This window comes from Diachasma alloeum, unplaced genomic scaffold (genome assembly GCF_001412515.2).
Source record: "Diachasma alloeum isolate Michigan unplaced genomic scaffold, Dall2.0 Dall_scaffold_00216, whole genome shotgun sequence".
In the NCBI taxonomy this organism is placed as follows: domain Eukaryota; kingdom Metazoa; phylum Arthropoda; class Insecta; order Hymenoptera; family Braconidae; genus Diachasma; species Diachasma alloeum.
Genome location: NW_021680381.1, coordinates 1,300,554 through 1,317,050, shown reverse-complemented (window position 1 = coordinate 1,317,050; position 16,497 = coordinate 1,300,554). Strand labels below are relative to the sequence as shown.

The 16,497-nt window shown below is 37.7% G+C and overlaps 1 protein-coding gene across 1 annotated transcript in view; it reads left to right on the top strand.

Moving 5' to 3' along the window:
- The first annotated feature begins 1,755 nt into the window (after positions 1-1,755).
- Positions 1,756-16,497, top strand: part of LOC107037275 (lachesin) — a 29,807-nt gene continuing 15,065 nt past the window's right edge. The window contains exons 1-2 of the mRNA XM_015255744.2: positions 1,756-1,816; positions 9,570-9,727. Coding sequence (XP_015111230.1) covers positions 1,756-1,816; positions 9,570-9,727 — 219 coding nt within the window. The remainder of the gene's footprint in view (positions 1,817-9,569; positions 9,728-16,497) is intronic.

Here is a 16,497-nt window from a genome sequence, read left to right as displayed (position 1 = left end):
ACATTTGTTTCTGAGTTATAAATAATTTTAAAAAAGTGTAAAGTCTCCACTTTGTCCTACGCTCCCCTAAATTAGAAATTTTCCCCTCCCTATGAGTTTTTAACACTAAAAAATCATTCTCACGCGCCTACACTCATTAAATTCTCCACATTTCTTGATTTCAATATTCCATCACTTTCATCTTTGAAATTGAGAGCATCCGCATTCTCAATTTTATCCAAGACAAGACAGTATTTTCAGCGAACAATTTGGAGAAGAATGTCCTGGGCATTTTCCTATTTTCCTTAGATCGTTTGTCTTTTTGCTTGGACGATTGCACCCGGGATATCGCCGGAAGGAAACAGCGGTAGGCGGAGGGGATAGAGTGGGAGGGGCAGAGGGGAGAGACAGGATGGATTGGAGCATCAGGCAAGATAACGTATAACCCCGGGATGCAAATTGCTGGGTAACCCCCCCGACGTTTTTGCTCTGTTGGTTGGAGTATGCAGCCACGTCTGACCAAGCGCGGAGCGCTTCCACTTGTATTTCAATGGATTCGTACTATTTGATAATTATCGGTGATTATTAAGGATGTTTATCCATTCTCCACAAATAAATTTTTTTCCCTGTTCGAGGGGAATTCTGTGATTTTTTTTAGACTGTTCGGGAACATGTATTCATGTATATTATATATTCATGAATCAATCTACCTGTTCGTTAAAAAAGAAGTTGATATTCGCTCTTATTGGGTTTAGATGCAAGAAAAAAAATGAATTAATGAAAATTCATTGATCACGATCAAAAAGTGTCTTGCATTATTATCATTATTATTGTTTCTTAACAATAATAATGGCCATTTCTTTATTGAAATAATAAAAAATATAATTTTTAATATGAGTAATAAGTATTTATTATTTTTTACTATGTAAAAATATATGGATTTATTCCATTATATATATTTTGTAAGATATAAAATGGAAAAGATCTCAAGGAAGAAATATCTCAACTTAAGATTAACTTGAAATATTCCTAAGTCTAGCATAAATTTGGGGAAATAGATTGCTGACCGAAAATGTTTCACCTGCTTCTTAATAAAGAGAAGGCTCTACTTTACTAGAGAATTTCACCAATTTATCTATTTATTAATTAAGAAAGGAGTTAATATTTGAAAATTGAACCTTCTCATTAAACCCATGAATAAAAATTCCTTGCTCACGATATTTTCTAAAGAAAGTGAGTAATCATTATTATTATTCATTTATTTAAACAATTATAAATCTAATTTCTAAAATAAGTCATAAGTGTTCATTTAACAAATACATATAAATAGATATTTATACATATTCATTTATTTATTTATTTTTAAGAGTCAAGATGGAGAAAAATCTTAAGAAATATATTCTACAGGCTAAGATAAACTTGAAATATTCCTAAGTCTAGCATAGGCTGGGCGAAGTAGAATGCTGATCGAAATTTTTCGCCAATGGTTTAACATGGGAACATCCCTCATTAATTTACCCATCATTAAGTACTCTGACTATTATTATGATGATTGTATTTACTAGTAATTTTATCACATTGAATTTTGTTCAGGTATGCAACGCCACGTAACCAGGCGAACAAAGGGACGAGCGTGTCGGTGGATGACAGGGGTCATCGAGTAAATCGAGTGTGCAGGGAGGCATCAGCTTCAGCATTTTGGCTCTCCAAGCAGTCCACCTTGGGTCACTATCACATGCCGGATGCGACAGTCGCGACAACATCGCGTACCATACAATGCTCCGACGATGCATTCTTGCCCTGTTCATCATTTTCATCATTCTCATAATACCCATAGGTATGTATCTCTCATTTACGGATACATAAGGAAGACCGGGGTAAAATGGAACAGAGAAATACACGCGTCTCATTTCCCCCCGGTCTCCCGGATCTGCCACATTCCAAAATTCAACGATTGAGAAATTTTAAGAATGTTTAAGCTATCGAGTAGTCAACTCAGTTGAAAATAAAAATAAAATTGACTAAATAAATTCTTCATGTTGCTCAGAAACAATAATTAAAGAAAATGTTCATAAATAATGGAGGACTTGTGACTGCAAAATGTGACTTTTGCAAAATGTGATTCGAACGATGCTGGATAGCCATGAAAATTTTCAAATTCTCCTCACACGATTCAATTTACAAACTAAATCATCTGAAATCTCAGAATTCACGAGGAAGTGTGAGAGCTACTTTGATATCCTTCATCCGGAGATTTTCAGTTATCAAATGTTCTAATTGAGCTGCTTGAGAACACTTTGATAAACTCGGTCTCCCTTATTGAACGATGAATATTCACCGAGAAAAGAAAGTTTTAATTTTCAGGATCTGCTGTATTCTGAAATTCAACGAGTGCGAAGTTCTAAAAGCCAGTAATTTTGTCACTAAATTCCGGTGACAATCCTAAACTTCAGAACTTTAGACTCTAAATTTCAGTGATTAAATGCCTAGAATTTAGAATTGCTTTGATCATTATAGTAGGAAAAATCCGTGTCAGAGTCAGATTAAGATTCAAAATGAGGGTCATCTAGGGGTTCGCGAGCAGAGGGCGTAACCCGCTAGTACCTTCAAGATAATACATTGACGACGAAAAAATCTTCGTTTCCCAAAAAAATTCTCCCCTCGAAATTATTTAGTTTTTCCAATACCACAGTTTTCAGGAAGAAACTCCATAAAAAATATAAGTGTTCATTGAACAAAGATATACACTCCTCAATAACATTCACTTCCTAAAGCCGGAGCCTCGTATAATTCTCTGTAGAACGAATGTATTCACCCGAAGGACATACAAATGTCTCATGAGAACAATTATTATACCCAAAAAAAAAATTACTTCTCACCAGTACAAACCGGTACTCTTGAAAAGTTCTAAAAATACTCGTCCCAAGTACATTTTGTGTCCTTGGATGAAGTACCACATCTGCCGATCGAGTAGAAATGGTACTGGGAGGAAGTAGTATCACTACTTACTGCCAGTACTTTCAGTACTTTTCACAAGTACCAAAGGTACTGGTGAGAAGTAATTTTTCAACTTCTCTCAAGTTCTTTTAGGACTTAATTTCAGTACTTCCAATTGATTACTTTATTGGAAAAAGTGAATATTATTACCGGATAGAATGGGCTTTCTTACGCATTTTTGTAAATAGAAATGTTCGACAGAAGATATTTTGTAGGAAAAAATCTATAGATTGCGATTGTTATGGATGATTTCGAGAATTATTGGGATGCTTTTCAACCTCCAAAATTTCAATTTTGTTGAAATTTTTATGTTTTATGTTGGTATCAACATTTAAAAGGCTTCGAAAAATTATTTTCAATTTTATTACTCACAAAACGGCAATTATTTGGATTTTTGAATTTTTGACGAAATTCGGTTTTTAGAATCTCCGTGTACACGGAGAGAAATTTTTGATAAAAATTATCCTACCGTTCTATAAAAGTGTATCATGAGTCATCGTTTCCTCATTTCTATCCCGAAATTTGATAAAAATTAATAGGGGACGGTGGGGCAAAATGAAACACGGGGCAAAATGAAACAGCAAGAAAATCTTGTGATCTAAGGGAGATAGGACGATTTTCATGGAAACCTTATTTGTAGAGAATTTTACAAGCTACAAAAAAGGTCCTCTTCAAAAATCTCCTATCTCCTTTAGATGACGAGATTTTCCCACTGTTTCATTTTGCCCCGTGTTTCATTTTGCCCCATGCTCCCCTATATGATGATCAAATTATATTCTACGTTAGAGAAATTGTATTCTGATAAAAATAAAAATTACTGTGCCGGCAGAGTAAAAATTACTGTACCGTTAGGGTACAATTTACCAATCGTTCTAGAATTTTCGTTGTTATCTACATAAAAATTATTGGACTGGAAGGGTAAAATTTTTTATGCGTCAGGATAAAATTCTCAAGCGTAGAATAAAATTTGATCATCATATATTAATTTTTACTAAATTTCGGGATAGAAATAAGGAAACGACGACTCATGATGCTTTTATAGAACGGTAGGATAATTTTTATCAAAACTTTCTCTCCGTGTACATTGAAAACAATGAACCGAGGATATCATGACTTATCTTCCGAGGCATGCCAGTGAAATAATTTGCCCCCAGTAAATGGTACTCGGGTTTGGTGGATTTGACTGGGCTTGATTTGATTCTGCGACTATATATGTGGTGGCACACAGTGTCACCAGCAGACCGGCTGACATTTGCGCGAGTCAACGTTCATCGGGCGAGCGGTGGGGGTTGACTGGTTGAAACGAGCGAGAGAAAGGGAGAGAGAGTGAGAGATCCTCGTTGCCCAACTTCTGTACCTGATGTTTATTCGCCGATACAGCTGGACTTGTCATTCGAATTAATTTACTGGAAGTACAAGTGGACGACGGCGGTTACAAATTGTCCGAGCTCATGTTTGCCAAATCCTCTTACCGCATTAACATCACGGCAAATTACCACGGGATTCAATATTTTTATGATCCCCATCGGGTAGATCCCCGCCGCATACACCCGAAGCATTGTCATTCATCTGATTTTCTCACTCGCTGTATCGATGTATCATCTATATTTTTACATCATCTATATACAAGCCAAAACCGCAGGACTACGTTAGAACGTAGACCTGCTGCTACTCGTTGATAACGACTTTCCCAGCGTCGTTCATATTTTACACCCAACTCATCAATAATTCATGCTGTGAATAATGCACGACTGTTTCGCGTTACTTTATATTGCCACGGGCCACACTGGCTTTTTACCCACCTCTAGGCTTTTTTCTCGGTTTTCTTGTTTTTTGGTAATCATCGCAAAGTCGATACATATTTTTGACAGGTCTCATCTACCATTTTATTTTCAGATTGAACCTTTAGATTGGGCGCCATTTGAGGGAAACGCCGCAGCGCGTCGTTTTTTGTTAATTAGCATTGACGGGATAACCGCAAAAATAAAAACGAAAGACTTTCTCAATTAGAGTAGACAATACTTGAATAATTGGAGTAGATAATAATTATAGCGGTTTTAGAATAACATGATGCGTGAAATTTCAAAAGAAATGAATTATTTTTAACACAAGAATTGTTTTCCCATGTTAGAGGATCGGGCGAGGAGGAAATGTAGGAGGTGAGGCGGAGGGGTTTCTATTGTTTTCCTGCAGAAAAGCAATCGCTGAACAAAAAAATTTTTCCCATTCGGATTCAAAATTCAGGCAATATTAAAAAAAAAATTAGAAAGTTTACTTTCTGAGGAAGATTGATGCAATCATTAAAAAATTGCAATTTTTGAAAACTCGCCTCTTCTATAAATAATTTATAAACACTCAATTTTCCATCATACAAATCATTTGTTCGGAATCCTAGCAAATTTATTCATATTCAGAATTTCACCGGAAACGGTTTTCACGCCCAAGAAAATACGGTTTCCGAAAGTTTAAATAACTCAAATTATTGATTTATAAGCAACGAATGTTTGAAAAAATAATAATTCTGTGCAAAATGTAATTTGACTGACGCTGAATATTCATGATTTTTTTCAATTTGTTCACATCGTAAGAGCAAACAGACAACCAAATTGAATTTTTTTAATTATCAAAATTACACGAAAACTTGAATGAAATCTAGCAAACTAATCCGAGTTTTCCGTAATTTCTGTAATTTCCCTGAAAAAAAAAAAAACTCTAAGTGAATTAGAATTTAAAGAGANAAAAAAAAAAAAAAAAAAAAAAAAAAAAAAAAAAAAAAAAAAAAAAAAAAAAAAAAAAAAAAAAAAAAAAAAAAAAAAAAAAAAAAAAAAAAAAAAAAAAAAAAAAAAAAAAAAAAAAAAAAAAAAAAAAAAAAAAAAAAAAAAAAAAAAAAAAAAAAAAAAAAAAAAACACTTCCGTAATTTCGACTTTAGCAATATTTACATTTAATTACCCCCATAAAATGTTTACTGAATACAATTGATTCAACCTATTGCAAACCAAGTTGTGAAATTCATATCGAACAATGGTACCTTTTACGCCCACAATTTTCTCCATTTTATTACTTCAAATATCATCGCTTTATTTTTTATGATTTTCTCTCTTGTTACTCCCCCCCCCCTCGCCCTGTCCCTCGCACTGCCGTTATTTTTTCTTGTCAGGATATACGTCTGTATTACGGGGTGAAACGTTCGAAGAAATTCCCAAGACGACAAACAGAAGGTATGAGATGTACGTATTGCACAGTAAAGGATAACCCGTGAGTAACAGTCTCTCCACTCCCTCATCCTCATCGTGTCCTCGTTTATCGCGCACTTGGTGGATGTACGTTCAACTCTGTTGGGCGATACGACTGGGGAGTCGCGTGTTTCACGTCAAATTAGAGATGGAGTGAGAGAGGAGGTAGACCACGTGGAAATACAGCAATAGCAGCACCAAAGAGCGGGGTTGGGGGTGGGAGGGGGTGGGGGCATCGGCAAGTGTGTCATGGACGAATGCACTAGATCCCATTGGGTATTGCCAAGTGGTGGATACGCCTGCTACGGAGACACCTTGAGACATTTTAGCCTCCACTCGGCCGTATCCACTGAAATGATGACTCGTCAACGGATTTACCAAAATGTCGTGGATGATTAAATTTTGTCCATCGCCAAAGGATTTTGATGGCTTCCAAAGGCGCTTCAGGGGTTGTACCCAGTCCCGGTGAGGAGTAACTCGCAATTCAAGTACACGGAGAAAAATGGGAGAGAAAAATTATGGAGCAAGTCAAGTAATCGTGGAGCGAACTCGATTTTCAGTACTTTTTCACTGTATATCGAGAAAAAGGTGCGAGCCACATTTTTCGCCCTTAACCCGGGAAAATTTACTGGACATGGGGTACTAACTAACATTCTAATCAGCTGAAGTTGTTAATTTTCAATATTATCAGCAGCATAGAAAAAATTCTGTTGCGAAGTGGTAAAACGGTAATCAATTTTGACGAATGACCAGTTTTCCATTATTAACTCGGAAACTAAGGGAGATAGCAAAATTTTTTTTATAACCTTTTTTGTAGAGCCGATTGAGAGCTACAACGAATGTGATTACGAACATTTCGATATCTCCCTTAGATTCGGAAATATTCCTCAAAAACTCAACTGGGAGATGAGTCGACTCGAACCGTTTTACCACTTTGCTACTGAATTACATGTGAATTTAAAATTTATATATCAACATTGGTCGCTAAACAACGAATTGACTAAACAATCGCGAATGAAAAAAAACGATTTTTATCATTAATTTTTTCATTTTTCGCCTTCTAAGAGAAAAAAAGGAAATTCTTGGAAAATTTGGTACTCTAAATTAATTAAAGGTCACGAGGGTCATGTGGTTGACGAGCGGAATGAACAGGGGGCGTAGCCCCGTAGTCAATATACAAAACTTTCAGAAAATTATATTACTCGTAAATGACTCTGAGTGATCTTAATGGTTTGTCAAATCTTAATGGTTTGGTCAAAAAAAAATCCAAAAAGTCTAAAAACTCAAAGTTTATCATGATTTCAATTACACGAAGAGAAATTTTCTAGAAAAATTCTAGTGCTAGCACGGGAAAAAAGCGCAAAGTGACGACCAAGGAAAAATTCCAGTGTTAGCACTGGAAATTTCATCAGGTAGCCCATCAATTTTTCTCATTCAAATGAATTTTTCACTGAATTCTCGATCGATTGTGATTTTTTCCAGTACTCCCACTCCAACGTTTCAAAAAAAATTCTCTCCGTAGAGAGCCCCGAAGTTGAACAATTTTCTCTCTCAAAAACTGCCACAACAGATCGAATGAAATATTCGAGAATAATCCCACCCAACGAGCAATGCACCATTACGAAGACACAATTAAATAACAATTCCCCAAAGCTACAGTCAAGAAACTTTTTTCTCTCCATGCGTAAATTATGTAATCACGTACACAAAGTTCTCGACGATTACGCCAGCATCCCAAGAACTCGGGCAATATGAGAAAGCGCAAAGATGGGAAATGTAATTGAGGGAGAACGATGATGATGAGGCGAGGAAGAGCCCCTGAGGGACTTATGGTGGAGCAAAAAAACCGGGAAAAAAATCGAGTGTAAGAAAAGATGAAGGGGAGGAAAAAGTGGGTTTCTCCCAATCAACGAGTTCACGAGGGCACTACGTGTTACATATCGTGTTTGGACGCTTCCCCCGGCGCCGCTCGTCAAGAGAACAAAAAAAATAAATACCGAGGGAGGAATTTCATGCGTTGAATACGTGCACACGCACGTACTCAACGCACAGTGATCCCGACCCTCGTCGCATTCCTCTCGGTTTTTATCTTCACTATTTACCCATTGCCCCTTCTATCATATAACATGTGGCCACGATATACTATGTACCTCTGGAGTTACATAAACCCAGTGTTCCTCTATCTCATTCCATTGTCTGAATGAGTCTGAACGTCCAGGCGTCCGGCCACCGCAGGGGATCGTGCGGAGAGTTTGTTTTTCGTGGAAATTCTGGCTGTCGGATCTGATTCCCCGGCGGGCCTTCACTTCTCCCTTCTTCCCCCTCCTCCGAGCCCACCACTTCAGTCTCTCCCTTTCCCCCAGCGGTGTACGTTCCAGGAAAAGGAAACGGACGTACGGGCAATTTTAATGAACATCCGTCGCACTCACCGCTAATTCGATGCGCCGAGGAAGACAGCAAACCTCCCACCGAGCGGACGATATTGCTCCCAGTGGACACTTTGCAAGCATAAAACACGTCAAATAATTTGGATTAAGATGAATTTGTGACGAGGGAGATTATTGGTTTTGGGGGTTCATTTATTTTTTATTTGATGGAAGCTTTCCTCGGATGTACTGAGATTTTTTTGGGACGAGAACATTTTGGGTGAAAGGAGAATTCAAGTGGAGATTTCGGGCGGAAAGTTCTGACGTTTGGTTGTTTCAAGCACCAAATAATATATTAATTATTATATTAATTACCAGTATAATTATCAAAATCTCGTTATAATTCTCTTCTGACTGGACCACGGAGCGTCGACTCCCGCAATTCCATTGGTCCTAAAGATGACGGGGAAAATAATCCAGCTAATTTTAATTCAGCTTTTTTCTCCGTGTCCCTGCAACCCTCCCCCCCCTCCCCCTTCCAATCGAATAAACCCACAGAAACAAGAGAAATCCAGCAAATGTATCGTAACCCCCGCTTGAACTCGGTAATTTTCCCCTCTCCCATAACAGCATCTTCAGCCCTTGAAGTCTAAAATATTCCGCAGACACTTCTGATTCATAGGTTCTCCACGACGAAACGTGCGCCCGCATTAAGTAGCCAATAAACTACCCCGTCTCCCGGTAAATTCGCTCGTAAACCCGGTAACATTGTTGCTGCGCCTTGTCGCATATTCTAATAAGCCTGATACCATTGCCGTAACAAACGGCGTGAACATCCCCTCCGACAGCCCTCGATACCTGAATTTCCAAATGTTCCAAATCCAAACAGTTGAATCGCAATGCATTCGAGGATTTTCCGTTGCGTACATCCTGAGTGGTGAAAATTTGAATACAACCCATACGACATATATGTTTATTGGATTTTGGTTTCAGTGAGGGGCTTGGAGCCAGACTTCCTGTATCCTCTGGAGAACGTTACGATCCCACAGGGTCGGGACGCAACATTCACATGCGTGGTGAACAATCTAGGTGGATACCGGGTGAGTCCTTCCTCGTACGCGAGTGCAGATCACAATGGCGCCAAGGCCCGGGTAACTATCCATTCACGTGAGACGATGCAAACTAAAAAAACAAAATGAGAAATGCAAATTTAAAAGAATTTATTAAATGATTAATTAAATGATCATTTGAAGTACAAGTGCCTGCCGCACCAGCAGTATGGACGCCCTGATCATAAACTGCACCAGTATTTATTGCACCTGCCTATTATATCATAACAACAGCACTGCATTAATGCACCTTTTGAGGATGAGATAATCATGGAGTTGATGAGTTTTAACTGGAGAGGATTAATTGTGGGAATATGATTGATATATGGATGATGATTAATCAGCGTCATTCGTATATGAATGGGACGCACGTCGCACGTGTCTGAATATGCAGCAGTTGGATTCTTTGAGGAATATAACATTTATTATATGATATAGCTCACGCGATGATGGCTGCCTGCAATGCCTGTGCATTCATTCGTACGCACGCATTTTATTTTTATATTTTTTGGTTGGTTTTCAGTGGGAGTTTCATGGGATGAATAGGCACTTGCGTGGAGATGGGATCGTTATAGAAATGACAATGTTGTTGTGAGAAGATTTGACCATTTTTTGATTCCGAGTGGAAGATTTGTTGTCCGCCAAATTTAAGTTTTGGGGTTTTTGCGCTGTATCGTGAGATTTTCATGTCAGTCATCAATTTGGCATTCTGAAAATTATTTTTTGTTGTCACAACGGATTTTTATATATTTAGAATTTTAGCAGAAATCGAGCTAATGGAGAAAAAATGGAGGTTAGTTCCATTATTTATTTATGATATGGAATAGTTTGAAAAAGAGAAACTTGACTATTTGATTATCTGCCGATTTTCTTCAATTTTCCTTTGCCCGAAGAGGAATTTCTGCTAAAATTTCATCTCTAAATTGTAGAATTTCTGTGAATACCAACGAGAAACGCCACCAGTCCATAAACATTGAAAAAAATGTAACAAAAAGAAAAATCCACACAAACATCGTGATTTTCACGAGAATTGATGAATGTTTCATTACTACATTTTACTCATAATTTTCAATAAAAATTGTCCAGTGGTCCGTATAAAACAGTAAAAGGCACTTGGAAATCCTCAAGTCTGACTACAGTTTAAAAATTTTGGCAGAATTTTCCGGAAAAAGCCCTTGCATTCGATTTAAGCGGAAAAAGTCAATAGAACTTCCAGTTCCTCTGAAAGTTCAAGTGAAGTCTCTTTTTTTTAGCGGTAGGAAGACGGAAATTCCATTAATCGTTAACAAGATACAACCAAATCCTTTTCATTCACCGAAATATCCCCGTCTGACCACAGCCGCCACTTACTACTTCTCATCTCCACGTCAAGTGCAACAAAATTCAAGTCCAGTGAAAATTGAAGGAACAAACTGTTCAAAATAGTTGCTGAAAAAAAATGTAGACCACGACCCGTATATTACAACCCCGATATCTATACATGACGTCACAATCTCATGACATGTGCACGTATACCACTAGAGAGTTTAAAGTTTTTCCAGGCGAGATGCAGGCAAGAGAGAGATTTCGCGTTGCAGTTGTTAAAAAAGTTTTTTTCCAAAAAACCCCCGCGCCACGTTTTGCCACCCCTGGCACTCGGAAATTTCATTGGAGAATTTTCAAACAGTTAACAGGTCTTTATTTTCTTTAATAATAAATCTAAATTAAAAATTCTACATTTAAAGACGAGGAAATTTCAATCTGAAGAAACAAGATGCAGTCAAAAACCTTTTCATTCACCGAAATATCCCCGTCTGACCACAGCCGCCACTTACTACTTCTCATCTCCACGTCAAGTGCAACAAAATTCAAGTCCCGTGAAAATTGAAGGAACAAACTGTTGAAAATAGTTGATGAAAAAAAATGTGGACCACGACCCGTATATTACAACCCCGATATCTATACACGACGTGACAATCTCATGACATGTGCACGTATACCACTAGCGAGTTTAAAGTTTTCCAGACGAGACGCAAGCGAGAGTGAGAGAGAGAGAGATACCGCGTTGCTGTTGTTAAAAAAGTTTTTTTCCAAAAAACCCCCGCGCCACGTTTTGCCACCCCTGGCACTCGGAAATTTCATTGGAGAATTTTCAAACAGTTAACAGGTCTTTATTTTCTTTAATAATAAATCTAAATTAAAAATTCTACATTTAAAGACGAGGAAATTTCAATCGGAAGAAACAAGATGCAGTCAAAAACCTTTTCATTCACCGAAATATCCCCGTCTGACCACAGCCGCCACTTACTACTTCTCATCTCCACGTCAAGTGCAACAAAATTCAAGTCCAGTGAAAATTGAAGGAACAAACTGTTGAAAATAGTTGATGAAAAAAAATGTGGACCACGACCCGTATATTACAACCCCGATATCTATACACGACGTGACAATCTCATGACATGTGCACGTATACCACTAGCGAGTTTAAAGTTTTTCCAGGCGAGATGCAAGCGAGAGAGAGAGATTTCGCGTTGCAGTTGTTAAAAAAGTTTTTTTCCAAAAAAAACCCCGCGACACGTTTTGCCAACCCTGGCATCGATGAAAACCTTTTTAAGTATTCCACGTGGGGTGTAACGCAACTGTGTCCACCACCCCCTACCCGCCCCTCCCCGCCGCGCCATTTCGTCCTCAAAAAAGACACTGCGCCATACATACGTGAAAGTTTAAAATTTTTTTATCCACTGAGAGAGAAATGGAGAAGTAAAAAGCCAGTTCTATATGCTGTAAAATCCCATCATATTTTCTGCATTACCACTGTTAATCGCGTATTATCCTCCCGCATATGTAAATCATACAATGAGGACTCCCCTCCCACTTCATCTCTTCCATTGGTTCATTTTTTCAATTTTTCATTCTCCTTTTTTCCATCTCTTTATTTTAATGTTCACGTCGTCATTACCATTCGGCTAAACTCTCGCGATGCATGAGACAATTGATTCGTTGATGCATGATTGAGAGTTGAAAATGAGAGGAAATAAAGTAAAATTCTAGCGGCACAGTAACGCATGAGGCATGATTGATGAGGAAGAGTCGATTAATCGGCAATGATTTTAAATAATTGGGGTTTTCAATTTTGTTTATTGTTGCAAATGAAAGGAGAATGAAAATATTGGACATGTATTTTCTCTAGCTTTGGGAGGATAATGAATACGGAAATAATTAGATGTGGAGGAAATAATATCTGGGAAAATAGCCGAGTAGTCTTCGACAATTGCTTTTGTTGAAATTCTTTTTGAGGGAGATTCGGAAGTAATTGAAAATTTGCTAATATTGCAGTGAGAAAAAAAACAGAGTAATGTCAACACACTGATTTATTCTGAAGAGCACCAATTTTTATCTGAAATCTAGCATTGATCGAATGCAAGGAAAATGGCGTGTGGGGCGAAACGAACACTTTTACCTTTTTTTGAAATGTTAATGACTGATTTAATTTTGGATGAAATGGAGAGGACAGTGGTTGCCCTCTGGGACGACTCTAGACTGATTTCAATTGATAAATTTATTCCAGACTTATGACCGTTGGAAAGAATGTCAAATCCCCCGTTTTGATCTCTGCTATTTTTTTAATTCATGAATTAAAAATACGATCTGGTACGACCTAATATCGAAAAAATAATTTTTGCAAAAATTATTTTGCAAAATTATTATTAGTATTATTGAATTGTTGTTTTGCAACAATTATTTTTACAATATCGGGTCGTTTTATCGATGAAGCTGGGAATTTTACATTTTATTTTTTCAATTTTCGCAATAACCGGACGAATACCGCCGATTACGCCTATAACAATTTATACGTATGCGAAAAAATATAATTGTTGGTGTTATCAATAATATTGTTGAGGAAGAATTCAAGGAAAAAGAGATGAAGTAATAGAAATACTAATTAATAGAATAATATCAGTCCAACAACAACATGGCATATGACACAACAATTAGAATTATTCCGATGGGTAAACAAGGCTTCCATTCGGATGCAAAAATCGCGATTTTTTCCATCATATTTTGGCCCATCAGGGTGCAGTATTCAAGGTCATGTGACACCTTCACGTCGGTTTTATATTTATAATTTACCAGGTTACTGGTCACTTATCAAAATGATAATTCCACAGTTGCCTGTCAATTGTTCTTTCTGATTTTGACATTTCAATTAGTGAAAAAGGCTTGTGTGAGGTTACACTGATTTGATTCGAGATAAAGAGTCACTCCAAATGAGTCGATTTGGCCAGAATTCTTTACGAGAAGTTGATAACAAGATTGACCATTTTTTTTTATAATATATATAATATTAATTGAGTACGTTGATATATGAGTGTTTTTTTTTTTTTTGAACAGTAGATAATGATTGATACAGGGTTTGTGAGTGAGGCGGAAATGGTATACATTGTAAGAGATGCGGTGATGAAGAGGCGAATTTTCCCCAATATTTGTAGTTGTGATTCGTTTTAATACTGATCAACTGTGACGTCAATGCAAATTTTCCCCAATTGCCTAGATCCAATATTTCTCATCCTACTCTCCTCCCACTATTGTCCCCCTAAAAAATCCATACAAAGCCCCAATTCACGCATACGTGTAAGGTTGTGCCAGTGCTTGCGCATTCAATCTACTTTACCTTTTTTTTTTCATTAAAACGGGTCTATTTATTCATTCTCTGTCCAATTGTATCGTGATATGCGTGACGTGTAATCCCCGGTAACTACCACTACAAAAGTGTGTTTCCTTGTTTTTACAAAACGCTCTGTTGACCCTGTCAATTTTACCCTGTCCGCTGCATTTTCCCGTTCCTTATACAAAAAAAAAAGATGGGGAAAAATCAACCCCTGTTCAGTCTATTGAAATTTATCCCTAAATTTGAGTAACACAATTCAATCAAAGTTCACACGGTCACGTTTCCTCCGTAATAGTAATGTTACAAGATCTATGCGCGCGCTCCCGCGCGCGCTGATCTATTCATTTGTTGAAATGAAGAAATGGAATTCATTGAATTTCATTTTCTCATGAATACCTTATAAATATTGATAATGAATCAAAGAGACTTCGACTAATGATTGAAGTAAATAGCCAAGTAGAGTAAAAGAATATATAACAAATTTTTCATTTTCAATTAATTATCTTCAATTTTTTTAAATAATCGGTCTCCATAAAAGGACAGAATTTATTAATTTCACCGATGATATATATACATGTGATATATATACGTGAAAAAAAAATTTACCACTGAAGAATTTGAAAATGCCGCGTGTTTTTTTTGTGAATAACTTCGTGTCACATATTGACCAATCAGAATTAAGGATTAGCGGTCAGGCAGTTTCGAGATATTTCGATATAAAACAACTTCACGTTTCTTTCATCTTTAGTAAATATAGAACAAGAAGTGATTTTCAGAAATTAATTAATTTCTCTCTAGGATGCCCGATGGAAGGATTACGATTATCACTAACGTATGGCTCAAATATGAATCTGGCATATGAGGCAATACCTAAACAATGGTGAATAATGTGGCTAAACATCCTTAACAGCACTAGAATTTTCCTAAAAATTTCCCCTCCGTGAACCTTCCATTAAATTTTCAAAAACTGCTCGCCCTTGGTTATTAACCACTTATTTTTTTAAAACAAAGCCTTAATATTCTTGGACTACTACATCCATCTGGAATTTCATAACGACTTCCCCCTTTCGTCACAAAGCGTCGCAAACTACAGCCCCGCTCCCCCTATTAATGTGCCATAACTTCTGAATGCCCGCTTCACTGCTAAAGTCCTGTCATTAAAAAATCTCACACGACACATAAAAATTGTCATACAGAAAACAGTACAGTAAACTTCCTCTCCTGAACTACAATAAAGCCCTTTTCCTGTAATTTCATGCCAGATCCTCCAAGAATGTAAAATACCCTAAGCAAAGGTTGATTCATCCCCATCACTATCGTGTGCTTTCACTCTCATCTCCGAAAATATTCATTTTCTCCAACCACCGCGCCCCTCCCCCCTCCCCCAGGTAAACGTCCCGAGTGGAGTGGATGGCCGTCGGAAGCGCCAGCGAGGAGCCGAGAGAGTCCCCGAAAAACTTTTAATTAGCGAGTTTATCCATTTATCTACATACCGCCACTGAAAGGAGCAGCCATGCCTTAGTCGCCAGGGGGCGGATCCCCCCGACCCTCTCCCCTCCACCGAAAAAAAAACTCGGAATACGTAGGAAAAATTAACCAACAAAAAAAGAACAAATGCCACGAATAAAAATAGACAAAAAATGAATATAAATAAAACGGAAAAACAAATGTTGGTGCGGTAAAATAAACGAGGTGTGGTGGAACTGGACCGAAGGCGCCTTGATCCCCTCCACNCGAAGGCGCCTTGATCCCCTCCACCCGCCCCCCTCCCCCCTCCACCTCCCTCGCCCTCATTCCGCCCCCCTCGGCCCCTCGCCACCGTGCGCCGCACAATAGAGAGCATACCGAGTTGGTTTTGCATATGAAAGAGCAACGAGAATAGAGGTTTTGAGATAGCCCCACCGTGTGTGCTTATATATTTTATATATATGTACATATCCAGTGATATTATATCTGACAGGCCTTTTTACCAAGGCTGGTGTGGAAAGCACCGTAAGTTTCGAATTCCCTGGTGAAAATGTTTTTTTCTCAAAAAATAATAAAAATCTCTTCAGACCTTCACCCTCTACTTTATCAATGCCCAGCGATACGGTTTACCGATTTTCATAAGTTATTTATCCCTTTTTATTTTTCGTAACAACCCCCCCCCCCCCCCCCCCCCCCC